The following is a 13,741-nucleotide window of genomic DNA, read 5'->3' on the forward strand; positions in this document are numbered from 1 at the left end:
GTGTGTGTGTGTCTGTGTGCGCGCGCATGCACACATCCTTATAGGCTAAAGCCATTTCTCAGCCATGTGATTGGAAACACACCAGACAGAAGAGGATAGTCAGAAGAGAGAGAGAGGGAGTGTAAAAGGACAATGAGACTAAGTGTGACCTAAAAGACTTGTATGTCTAGGGAGAAAATCAGTGGCTTCCCTTTTGTGTGTTTGTTTTTCTTTTTTTGGCAGAACAGCTTTCAAGTTGCAGGAAAAGGAGGAAGTGCTGCGAGACGGAGAGCTGACTAGCACACTACAGCTCTAGGGCACTCAAGGATCAGAGGTAAGCTTTAAATATGTGTGTAGAGTACATTATAAGTGTACAGAGTTCACTGGTTGGGTTTTACAAGAGCTGTTAGAAGGAAAATGATAACCAGGGTGTAACAACATGTACAAAATATGAGTCTGGATACATTTTGTTTCTCACTTAATAGCGTGAAGGGAAAGAGCAGAAACATGAATGGGTGTTATCTAGAAACACTGATGTTGAAGTGTGATAAATGTGACTTTTGTGTACAAATTCTCTTGTGCTGAGTCATTTGAGCCCATCCTCCATTCCTCTGTCAAACATCAGATCTTTGTCCCCGCCCTTTCTCCTGCAAACACACTCTCCACTCGTCCCACACAAGAAGGCTCCTGCAGTGACAACAACAGATGATGACTAAATAAAAAATATTTTACTACTCTGTTAATAGTCATTTTATAAGATATACTTATTGCTTCAGCTGCAGATAATGGAAGAGAAAACAACACAAGGCACAACTCATGACCTGGATGGAGAGCCTAAGGAGCTGAGAGATTCTGCTAAACCAGGTTGGAGTTTGCTATCCATACACACACAAACCACACACTTTAACTGTCAAATATGATGTCATGTGGAACAACTACATCATATATATATATATTGTTTAATCTGCCAACAGATATATGGCTATGTTTGAGAACATGGCCTGAAAAGCCTACAATGATCCAAATTATGTACTGCTCTTATAGGAACCTGTCAATATTTCATGTTAGCTTGTTTGGCCCTGGTTTTTGTGTGTTACAAAGAATAGGATAAAGGTTGGAAACATTCTGAGAAACTGTAGACAGTTGTGAAATTCAGTATGTTAAAGCAACCACTCTGCATTTTTAAACACACGCCCATTGAAACTTTAAACAAGTTGATTCACATTGTGCCTTAGCCCAGGGCTAAAACCTGTCTTGTTACTCAGGAGATACTCATGAGTATGTGTTTAACTGTGTGAGCTTTTCTTTGCTCCTAAACAAAGCAGCCTCATTATGTAGTGTCCTGATACTTGAAATATATAAGCATAGCTGTCCTTAAATGGTATTTGCTAGAGATAAAAAAAAAATTACTTTTATAATTCATTGATGTGCTACATATCAGTTGGCAGTAGATGGGGCTGTTGCTTCATCATTCTCTGAGGCAAAGCCCGAGCCTTACTAGACTCGGCTTTGACAAAAATCTTTTAGTTGTCAGTAACCCAACAATCTTTTCACTCTTTTAGTGTCTTATCTATATGATGTTTGTAGCAAAAAAAAACAAAAAACAACCTGCATGTAAAAGACGAAACAAGTATAACTTCTGCAAAGATGATAACTAAATAAATAACTTGTTAGGTGCAAAAATCACTTGTTTAATGGTGATTTGAATCAACAGATTTGTGTAAACTAGGGTAGATACCAGTATGATGGTAATGGCTGATTATGTATACTGATATTTCATGTTATATCTTTGGCTGGTGATGTAGCGAACAATGTCATTTCTGCATACTTACATTCCACATCTCATCCAAACATGCTGCCAGATTTTTATTCAGAGAAAATTGCATTTCTACATTTTATATCATGCTGAAGACCATCTAAATACACAAATCAGTTTTCAAGGCAGATGAATTTGATGTTGATTTTATATAATTTTGCTTGTTGTGCTGTACATAGAATACTGTCTCTAAAATAAACATTAGTGCAGTTTAGCTACTTGCCTTTCCTAATAGAATAGGGGATAACTGAGCTGAGTTTATTTTTATTATCTTTTTGTTGGGGTGGTGCACTTGAATGTGAATGTACCAAAATGGACTGTATGGTTATTATACTGTGAATTGTTTAAACATGGTTATACTGTGAATATTATACTGTGAATTGTTTAAACATCTTCTAGGTAGGTAACTACATTTCTCAACACCAGTTGTACAGTTTGACCGTTCTTTAGAGTGTAAAACTTTCTCTATTACCAGTACACCTGAACCAACGGGCTTGATAAAGCTAATCAGTTGGATGAGATGTATTATAGCACTTGGGTAACAATAAGATAAATTTCTTTTTCAATCTTCTTTATAAATGCACATGGGTATTAGTATTCACTTTCAAATTAAGACTTACATTTAGACTTAGAAGTAAAAAAAAAATGCAATCATACTAGATGTTGCCTGGATAAAGACATACTTTTTTTTTTTTTAAGCATTATTTCCGATATAGCCCTTGTTATAGTATAATACTCTAGGATTGCATTACTTCACATGAAACTGATCTCCTGGCACTTTCTTTATGTCACTGCAGAGCTAAGAGGAAAATGTCTAATGACTGGGTATTGCATATTTAAAAGAAAACAACAGTTAAAACATTAGTACATTTTCATACATTAAATTCCCTGCTTTAATATTAACATTCATTAAAATAGAACACTCTGTAAAATACTGCTTTTTAAGTAGTTTTAAGTACATAGAACTAAAGAATTAAAAATTAAAATTAACATAATCAATAATAATTTTAAATGCATTTGCCCACAGGTGAGGCTGAAGTAAATTTTAGCAAATTATACCTGTACAGTGCAAGTCTTGCTTTTTGTTGCACAAATTTTACTTTTTGTGGAAACAGGAAACAGGTACTAAATAAAATACAAAAATACAAATGCCTCTATGCTAACGCTATATGTGTGCATTTAGAGTGTGAGCTGAGGCTGGTGTTGCTGGGCTGGGCAGGCACGGGGAAAAGCAGTTTGGGTAACGCCATCCTCGGCAGTCCGGTGTTTGATACACGCCATGGTTCCACCTCTCAGAAGCCAGTAACCATGAATTGTGAGAAGGGGTGTGCAAGTGTGGCTGGAAGGCAGGTTAGTCTTTTCCAAGACCCATTACATTTGCAGCAATGAATGCGTTTGAGATTTTTATTGTGCATGCATTTTGAATGAACAGTTTTAATAATCGTCAGCTATAAATAGTACAAGCAGAAATTAATCCACATGAGACTTCCATTAAGAGCAAATGCAAGTGTGTTAAAATGTATGAAGAGAGAACCCATGTGTAATTTTTGTTGTGTGTTTGTTGTATTGTGCTGCACTTTTCATAGTCATATAATTTACATTATATATTCTTATGTTTTATATATATCTTATATATTCATGTGTACAGAGCTACTATATAATCTTAAATGTTGCACAATTGTCTGTGTGCTCACTGGCCACTTTAATAGGAACACCTGTGCACTTTGCTCATTCATCAATTATCCAACCTGCCTTACCAAGACCACAGACTAGCACAGACTCACCAAAACGGGGCAGTTAAAGATTGGAAAATTCTGCTGTGAATGAAAATTCGGAGATCAGCATTTCCTTAAATACTCAAACCAGCCTGCCACCAACAACCACGCCATAGTCACTGAGACCACCTTTTTCCCCATTCTGATGTTGGATGCTCTTTACCAGTATCCAGATGATTTTATGCATTGTGGTGCCACATGACTGGCTGATTGGAAAATTGCATGAATAAGCAGATGTACAGGTGTTCCTGTTAAACTGACCAGTGAGTGTATGAATAGCATGACAATAAAACGGACTTCACTAATGTTGTCTTCATGTCAGGTGGTTGTGGTGGACACTCCAGACTGGTTCTACTCGGAGAGGCCCGAAGAGGAAGTGCACCACCAGCTGGCTCTCTGCGAATCCCTGGCTGCTCCAGGACCCCATGCCTTCCTGCTCTGCATCTCTATCCATCGCCCATGTGAGAACCTCCAGGCTCTGGATGCCTTAGAGAAAGTGTTTGGTCTCGAAGCCATCACCAAACACACTGTTGTCCTGTTTACTGATACGGACCAGCTGTCAGAGGGTCAAACACTGAAGGAGGTCCTTAACCCCGAGCAGAAGGATTTGCTGGAATTGGTGCAGAGGTGTGGAGACCGTTATCATGTCATAAAAGTAGATGAAGGAAAGGAGGAGGAGAAAGGCAGAAAGAGTGTGGAGGAGTTGTTGGAGAAGGTGGAGAAGATGGTAAAAGAGAGTGGGGAGGAATTCTATACCTGCCCTCCTCTCTTTCACATAGAAGAGGAAGAGAGAAGGATGGAAGCAAGTATTGAGGAAAGCTCATCCAATGAAATCGTGAGCAAGTGGAAAGATGAGGTCGACGAAGACTCAGGTGTGGAGCCAGAAGTGAGCACAGAGAAAACGGAGGAGAGTGGAGATGGTCTGGAGGCAGAGGAGGACATTGCTTTATCTCCTCCTGCACCTCCTCCCTCGTTCTTGCGCTGGGTTTGGGACACAGTGGTTGGATGGGTGCTGTGGCTGCCCAGCCTGGTGAGGGGTACCACTTTACTTGGCTCTATTGTGGGGTTGTTTTTCGGGGGTGCCATGGGGGCTACTGTGGGCTCTGTTGCCACCGAGGTGGGCAGAAGAAAAAACAAAACAAAAGTAAAAACAAAATAACACTCTTTGTATGCATCAGAACACTTTTTGAAACTGAAAATGTATAAAATTTGCTACAGAAAAAAAATCTCCTGGGCTCAGGTGAGCAAGACAAAAACATTAAAGTTGCAATACTGTATCATTAATGCCAACCAAAAGTAACTACTTTTGAGCTAATGTTAAATGATAAATATTAATTTAAGCCTTTCTGAGATCTTGGTCTTTAAAACTAGGTTTAAGGAAAGGTTCTCGGTACAGATTTATAAGCACGTAAAACTATACAATGAATCTATACTTTAAGGCATTTTTGCTTCTTGATGCTAAATTACCCCTAATCCTGTTCTTCAGAATAAGCATCAATGTCTATTATTTATAGACTAGAATAACAGAACGTATTTCTATAATACCATAATATTTTTATTGTTATACTCGTCAGGGCATGAAGGTAGTTTACGAAGGTAGAAAAGTCTGTGGTGTTGTATCTGTAATGATAGAGAGTCAAATTACTAAGTGGAATTGCTCCCAAGTGAAAGTTGTTTACCACATGGGTTTTACTCTGCTCATTTATTTACATGATTTGAAGCTGTCCAAACATCAGAGAGTTAGTCAGTTACTTTGCCTTGTTGATTATTTAGGGAGTTCTGAAGAATGATTTAAGTGCTGAATAATAATTTGCTTATCCACTGTAGCACGGTATGCGCTAAACTTACAGTGCGTTTGTTTCTTATGTATTCACCAGCTCACATCATGCATTTTCATAGCACAAATTCATTTAAAAATTTTTTAATCTAAATAAAAATTCCCATCCACATTAGTAGTGCTTCTACTTTATGTTCATGTAGGTTACATGGTTTTTGTAAAGCTGTTACCAATTGCAGATAACAGTATATTATTAGACACAGCTCAAGTGCTACGTTACTCATGCTGTTTAGACAGCTTTTTGATTCACAGAGGAAAAAAAAAAAATCTGGTTTATTACACACTTGGCAGGAGTGCTTTGCTGTGTAGCTTATGTATTTTGAGCAACTGAAAATGTACAAGTAAAACTAAATAATCCAAATATGTTGTCTGAGTGATTAATGAGTCTCTTGTCCAAATTTGTATGAAATGGTTTGTGAAGAAATTAAGAATAAATTGAGAATAAAACACTACAAGCATTATAGAGAAAAAAAATTGGAATCCATTTTAAGGTTGTTCTCTAACAAGCTTTCTCATATGATAGTGGCTTTATCTACAAGTGTGTGAGACCTGTAGATAAGCATGGGGAGGGCGTTAATGCGGCTGGAAAAAGACAGCAGGCAGATGGAGATGTAGATTTACGTACTCCTCTTCTCCTCTAACCCCTCTGCCCTCACACTTGATCACTTGCTTGCTCTTTTCTTTTGTAAGGGCAGGTTTATGGTTTTGATGGTATGTAAGATATAAGTGATAGTCTGCAAAACCCATCAGTCAAAAGACTCATCTCTTTATTTCTGCCTTCACTACAGCAAGGCATGTCCGTATGTGGGTGGTCCAGAGAGGGAAAGAGGGAGGCTTGCTCTTTTCTGAAGGGAGAATGGAAGAGCGAGGAGAGAGAGAGTTTGAGAGCGGGAGGGAGGGAAGGAGGGGAAGAAGGCAGCTTGCTCTTGGACACACATCTGTCTTGCAGATGTGCCCTCTGCCGTTGCTTGAATCAGAAAAAAAAAACCCTTTTTAAAAAGGGAAAATTGGTGCTAAACAGATCTTTATTGTCTGGGATTTCGGATGCACTACAATACAGATTATAGTCAGTCTGAACTACAGGCGTGTTCCTCTGGATGCTCCTCTATGAAAGAAAGGGTACGGGAATGATGTAGTGTGGTCCCCTGCGTGTTTAAAAAGGAACACCTGTCCAAATATTATTCTGTCCTTTTGGGGAGGACGCGGAGAGAGGGAGAGATGACAGAATGAAGGAGAGACATTGGATGGGTGCAGGAGAAGCTATGGAAAGAATGAAAAGGAGATTGTGTATTAATCTGGCAAAAAATGCAGAGTGGAGAAAGGAGGAAGATAAAACAAAACACTCAGAATTTTTTTCAAATTTTATGCAGTTTCATTCTTACATACAAATAAAATCTTTACATCCGAATCATTTTTCAACACTCATATGTGCTGCACATGTAAAGGTGCTGAAAATGGACATGCGTGCAACGGCCCTCAGAGGCTGACATGGAACTGATTTGTGCTCACATACTCATCAGTGCTCCATCATTAACTTAGAAACTCTGAGTTTTGCTGCTTTGGCTGTCAGCTGAAATGTGGCAAGGGCCTTGTGTTGCTCTCGCTGGTGAAGAACAGTCCAACTGTGCATTCCACAATATTTCTGTTATCATCAGTCCCTGTGGGTTATAAAAATGCTGAAAAACCAAAAGGAAATAAACAGAATGACACACTCTTTCCCCCGAAGCTTCCATCCAAGCTTATTTACATCCACGGCCTACATACCTTTTCAAACCACAAAAGCTCTGACACACACAGAAGACTCTGTGAATCATAACAGCAGGTTATGATTCAATATCACAATATTCAAATAGAACAATAAAAATTCCTCTTTTAGCAGGAATATGGTGTTATCATAAAGTTGATTTATACATGGAAGCAAGAGTTAAGTAACTGCAAGCACTTTTGGAGCAGAAGAAAAATAACTTGGCTGAACCTATGAGGTGATGATAGTTAGATATGAAGGTAACGATCGCCTGTAAATTGTAATCTACACCCGGAGGAGACCGAGGCTCCCACGTGGAAAATTATTTGCATAATGTCAGGTCTGTTGGTCTCCAAGTTATATATTAAAGAGTAACCTGTCTGTGTTTTATCCATGCCACATAAATCAGTGAGTTGCTGTTACTGGCCTGCGCAGCTACACAAGCTCTAGCCAAAACACACTGCTGGTGATTCACTATAAACCATGTTATTCTTCTAAAACACACCAGTGTCCAGTGGCCAACTCAGGAAGAGAGAGAGAGAGAGAAGGAGGGACGGATGGGTTATGCTCCACCCATCTGGAGTGCAGCATATATATATTTATTGGAATGATAATTTTGCCTTTCGTAGAACATAGACTCAGCAGATCTATAACAAATATCCTAAACTACGTGATAATTTTCACAAGTTTAATTATCACATTTTGTATTGAGAGTTATACATTTAGAGTCATCCAAATCATTCAATACATCAGTAATCAGTTATCTCTATCTCCTGTTGTCTTAATTGCTATGCGCTAGCCACAAGTTACAGTTGAGTGCAAAATGTTGTGCCCCCCATGGTTTCTGGGTGAAGAAAGGAAAATGTGGCTGTACAGATAAATTCCAAATGAAATGTGGGTGCATTCTGCAATATGACAACAGTCCAATACAGAAAGAAAAAAAAAACAACAGAAAAATAGTTTGGAAAGTTTTGTTACAAATCTTTCAGACATGACTTGGAGAAGAAAATGTATAACATCTGGCAGAGTTACAACAGATGTGCCAAGAAGAATAGAGAAATAGTGGCCAAGCAATATGGGGCAGAGTTCTAACTGATATTTCAAGAAGAATGGACAAAGATTGGGCAAACATATCTGGCAGGGTTATAACACATACGTCAAGGAGGATTGTGGGTAAATATTACAACTGAGAGGAAAATCAGAGGATTCAGAAGAGAATCGAGGCAGTTATCAATGCAAAGGGTCGGCATCCACACTATTAGTGAATATTTATCACACTAAAAAAGAGAGAGGAAATGTTTAAACTGATATAATTTAGATTTTTTCACTATGAATGGCGATGTCCTTTATGAAGTTTTTCTGAAAGAACAACTGTGATACCCAATTGTTTTATTGGAAAAACACAAATTTGAATTTGAATATATATATTAGTTTGGGATTTATTATTATTATTATTATCATTATCATTATTATTATTATTTTGCAACTGACCACTTTCCTCAAACTATAGCATGTGTCTGTGTCTGGCTAAATGTTAATAGTTAAATGCTTATATCCATACTATGTGTATGTGCATGTGTGTGTCTTTTAAATAGTCAATAAACCATGAATAAAAGTAAAGCAAATCCTAAAGAACACCCAAAAAAATGATCCCCTTGGTAACAGCACACTGAGAGCTTATTTATGTACACACACCTGCCGTTACCTAACATTTATGAGACTAAAGCTCGCCGAGGAAAATGGCGATGTTCATTTATTGCTTTTCGGTTTGTGAGTTTTGCCAAGAGCCCGAAACATTGCCAAGCCTGTGAGGTGTGCTGCTGAAACAATGTGCTGTTGATTTTTAAAAGAGCTGCACTGTAACCCGATTTGGTAATCAGTGGCAATCAAATTCTTGTTTATCCAGGTAGTAAAATAAATAGTTATAAAGGCTGAGAACAGCAAAAACATTGACCAACTCGCATTGAATCAAGAGGAGTTTTGAATAAAAAAAGAAATTGGCAGTTTGCATGTAATCTCACCTGGAATAACAGACAGGTTTACAACTATTGTGAGAAACAAAGCAAAAGCTTAGCAATTACACAGAGAAACCACAGCTTCCACAATCAGGACTGGGTTAAATATAATAGGTGAAAAGGTACAGAGCTCTCCAGAAGAAAACCACAACAGTCAACAACATTTTACAGACACATTCGACTGCCATGGAATTTGCGATACAGCAGTGATTCATGGCACGACATAGACTTTATGCAAAAACAGCTGTACTGGCAGTTAGAGTATAACTGGTACACAGGGAAATTACTTGTTCAGTTAGCCAAGAAGACTATCTCTTTTAGTGGGTTGCCATTTGGAAGACGAGCCAGATGTGTTCCTCCAGATGTCAGGAAGCCTCATGAAAAAGGCCCAGGGATATTTATACTGGTATCAACTGATGAATGCAGTCCAGACGAGAAGACCACTGATGGACAAAAAGCAATTACATGAAAAGAGTTGCCCCAGTCATACAGAAAAGCACATCTAGGGACTCAAAGTGAGTGAAAGTAGTTGTGAGGATCATCATGTCTGAAGTGCAGTAAAGTTTTAAAAACATAGAAGACAAGGTGAAAAAAAGGCTCGGCGTGCTGTAGTTTTAAAGACCGTTGTGGTTCTACCACACACGTCCCATGAATGTGGCCTTGAGAGATCTTAAAGACAGACTAATGTGAGGACTAACAAGCCTTTCCTCTAAATCACTACAGGACGGGAGCTTAGCCCTGCTCTGAGTAGAGCTTTGCCTGATTAATCACGCGGGCCTTGCTAACTGACAAGTGCTGCTGGTGCGGTGAGACGCTCGTTTGAAGTCAGGGGCTGTAGACTGTGTTTGAACATACAGCAGAGAGACCCCCGCTCTCTGTAACGGACCCTGTCCTGCGGTTTGAGCATGGCTAAGGGTCAGGCCAAAGCAAGCACACTTTTCTCTACACTGGGAGAAGGTTCTGTATCTTGCCATAAAGCTGAACTAATATGGCATAGCTCTAGCAGGGATCAGAACTTAATCTTAAACCCAACCACATTAATGGGAGACAGAAGAGAAAAGTGACATGTCCTACTTCTTAACATCCAATGTCAGCTTGTTCAGAGTGTAGTCATGCAGTTCATGGCCTGTATCATCTGGGTCATAACTCAGCTGCATGGACTTGCTAGGAAGTCAAAAGACAATAAAGCGACCACATCAAAGCCAAGTAGAATTCTGAGGGGAACAATATTAGGGTTAAATCAGGAAGACAGTTTGTCCCACACCTACCACCTAAATATGAATAAGTCCCCAAAATAAGTGACTAAGCCCTAACCAAACCTAAGACTAGATCCCAAAATCAGTAAGTGCACAAAAAGATAAATCAGGCGTGGCTTGATGTTTCATCATTTGCGTGAGGGTATTATCTTGTCACGTCACTTCAAAAAGGGAAACACGAAACATGTGCGCGCAGAGCCTTGAGCTAATGAGTGCCGCAGGATTGAGGGAGGCCATGCAGTACTGCGCCACAGCACTCAGCAACAGTTCCACTCGAATCCTGTTTCAGTCCGACACAGTCCAGCTCCAGCACAGTAGAAACAGAGGCCCTGAACACTGCTCCAACACAGAAAATGAGAGACAGAGAGAGACAATCTAAAGACAGTGCTCAGTCCCAAACACCAGACCTCTGATTTGCACTGTGGTTCCTTTGAAAGAAAGGATTCAACACGGGAGGGAGGGAGGGAGGGAGGGAGGGAGAGTAAAATAAGTGCATTTGAAGAGTGAAGATTTACAAAGCAGCAGGGTTTCGGTTTTCCACTAATACTACACCAATACTCTAGATGTACAGTATCTCAAGGCTAGCATTTATTCTCATCTATGAAAAACTGATTCTATGATCTTTTAAAATCTGGTACTTCCTTTTCATTGCCTGATCTACAGATGCATATCTAGATTAATGCTATGCCTAGAGAGAATCATAAACATTACTGAACACAAAATGAAAGGATTATTATCTGCTTAATCATTTTACATATGCATCATGCAGATGTTCATGGTTTTGCGTTGTGGTCTCCAGGCCATCATTGTGGGACAGGGGAAAACTGTGTGTGTGTGTGTGTGTCTACGCACATGCGTGAGACAAATGAGGGAGAAACAGACATACTGTGGCCACTTTGAAGTGCTTTGAGTCGGGTGCTTAGAATAGACACTGGGCAAAAAATGTAAAAAATTGAAGCGGGCGAGCGTCTGTCTAGCAACTACCAGTTTGTGTGTGTGTATGTGTGTATGTATATTGTCCTGCCAATCCCCCCCTCAGGCTCAAAATCATTCATGTGTGCAGACTATCAAGCTGTCCATCAAGGCCTGTAAAGGAATTGAATAAGAGAGCTGCAAAAAGCACAAAAATAATATTCTTTATAAGTGACACAGCCCTCTATTGTGGGAACAAAACACCCTTCACCACAATAAGGTTAAAGTAAGGTTAGGGTTATATTGTAAGGTTAGGTTACATTGTCCTAATTTAGAAAAGCAAAAGAGATATGTAGGAAAAATAATGAATAAGTAGCATTAGTGTAATTGACCCTCTGACCAATATGCTGATCATGTGTCCTATGTCTGTTGCCATCTTTCAACCCAGCTTGTGTTTTTGTTTTTCACAGCTTTGGCTTTTCTCCACTCATCTATTTTCCCGAGCTTCCCGCCTTCCCCTCCATCTCTCCTGGGATTTATACATGTATCCTCAACATTAATAGACACATGGGTTGATAATGACGGCCCATCACATCAACAGCAGGGATTCTATGATTTAATTTATTTATAGTCTACACACCCCAGAGAAGAGGAAGGTATTAAGTGAGTCTGAAGGAGGAATGGAAGGCTGTAAACCTCATGGAGAGAAGTCTAACTTCATCCAGGACTTAGTATGAGACTCATCAAAAGCAGTGTCTGTGTGGTGACTCAAATTACTAGCAGATTGTAGTAAATGCAAATCTCTTATGTCCTCAAATAACTGAAAATATAGGAACAAGCAAAGCTCTACTGTGTGTAACTAAATGCGGTTGTGTCTCACAATCGCAAATTTGGACAAATTTTAACAGGCCATCAATGAAAAGTTAAAGTTAGAATGAGGAGTGGCTTATGTGGATGTAGTTTTTTCTTATTGTGTTCATAGGGAACGTGATTAAATTATACTTGCTCAATGTAATTATAAAGTTAATTCATACATGACTTAAGGTAGTTATTTTAACACAGTCCTGGATCTGTATGAGCCCCAGTCATCATTAATATACTCCAACAAAACTTGGCTTTGTTACTCAAACAATATACAGTCAAGTGCAAAAATGTGCATATACTTAAACAAAGAAATTTCATTAATGTCAAGATACTTAGTTCATTCGTTTCCACAGATACTCACAGATGTTCTTTCATATCTTCTAAACAGCTTTTGGATCTCCTCAGTTGTAATATTCAGCCCCTTGTGTCCCTCTGATAACTTTATTGTAACTCTGCCAGATTGTCTGGCAAATCTTTGCCCCTTTTATTTTATTTTAATTTATTTAATTTAGTTTAGTTTAGTTCATTTTTATATATCTGTTGTAACTCTGCCAGATTGTCTGGCAAATCTTTGCCCCTTTTATTTTAGTTTATTTTAGTTTATTTTAGTTTAGTTTAGTTTTACATATCTGTTGTAACTCTGCCAGATGTCATACACTGCCTTCTTCAGATCAGATCTAAGAGGATGTTTTATTTTGGCCTTATGGTTTGGATTATTGACTTGTTGCGGAATAAACCCACATTTCATTTTTAACTTTCTTCTTGAAATCAATTTAAATATAAATTGCACAAGTAGATTTTTTGTCTTTTTTCCTTTCAAGCAAGATTTTCCCTCAAACATATATTCTTTATAAATTGATGGATATCTGAAAACTGCCCAACCTCAACAGTAAATAATATACTCCCATATAAACATCTTACTTTTATATTACTAATAACCTTATTATTCATTCAATAATTAACCCACTTACATGGAGTGTGTCAGACCACAGCCGCATACTCTTACTAATCCCACCCTCCCCCAGACATTAGTTTAATACTGATCATTACTCAGTGATAAATAATTTCTCAGTTACTTCAAACATGAAGTACATTGTATGCTTTAACCTTCAAAAAAGAAAAAAGAATCTGCAACAGAACAAAATATACAAACCAACAAGACGATTAGACTTCCTAACCATCAATGTCTACTGATTCACCCATCACAAACCTTCTTAAAGCCAAACATGGAATGAATACTATACTGAAAAAGAAAACTGAACCATATTCTGTTGTCTAAAGCACAATTCCGAATTGATCAAAACCTAAAAACAAAAATTCCAACAACCTAATTAGACAATAAAAGCAGAGAAGCTGATTTATTACATTAATCACACATCTGTCCGGGAAAATCCTTCAAGAGCCTGCCATGATTAATGATGCTCTAGATTTTTCCATTTCAATCTCTAGATAAGAACATTTCCTCACAAGTCCACCTATTTCTAAGGAGTGTCTTTCCATTTAAACAAAACAAAACTCAGAATCCATATACGAACATCTTTTT

General features: G+C 38.4%; 1 protein-coding gene across 2 annotated transcripts; it reads left to right on the top strand.

The window, feature by feature from the left end:
* The first annotated feature begins 51 nt into the window (after positions 1-51).
* si:dkeyp-69e1.8 (uncharacterized protein LOC100001340 homolog) lies at positions 52-5,768 on the top strand. Of its 2 annotated transcripts, XM_026916500.3 has the most exons (4): positions 52-313; positions 756-843; positions 2,979-3,145; positions 3,893-5,768. In XM_026916500.3, the coding sequence occupies exons 2-4, from the start codon at positions 765-767 to the stop codon at positions 4,727-4,729; spliced, it is 1,083 nt and encodes a 360-aa protein (XP_026772301.1). In that variant the 5' UTR covers positions 52-313; positions 756-764; the 3' UTR covers positions 4,730-5,768. The 2 variants fall into 2 exon arrangements, with proteins under 2 accessions (XP_026772301.1, XP_053094995.1); XM_053239020.1 differs by lacking the exon at positions 52-313 and having other exon boundaries at positions 450-843.
* Positions 5,769-13,741: the final 7,973 nt, after the last annotated feature.

Source organism: Pangasianodon hypophthalmus, chromosome 13, assembly GCF_027358585.1.
Source record: "Pangasianodon hypophthalmus isolate fPanHyp1 chromosome 13, fPanHyp1.pri, whole genome shotgun sequence".
Lineage (NCBI taxonomy): Eukaryota > Metazoa > Chordata > Actinopteri > Siluriformes > Pangasiidae > Pangasianodon > Pangasianodon hypophthalmus.

Excerpts from the sequence above, each read along its gene's own strand:
- si:dkeyp-69e1.8 (XM_026916500.3), top strand. The coding sequence starts at position 765 with ATGGAAGAGAAAACAACACAAGGCACAACTCATGACCTGGATGGAGAG. Across the intron at positions 844-2,978 it reads GAGAGATTCTGCTAAACCAG|AGTGTGAGCTGAGGCTGGTG; the intron begins GTTGGAGTTTGC and ends GTGTGCATTTAG. Across the intron at positions 3,146-3,892 it reads CAAGTGTGGCTGGAAGGCAG|GTGGTTGTGGTGGACACTCC; the intron begins GTTAGTCTTTTC and ends TCTTCATGTCAG.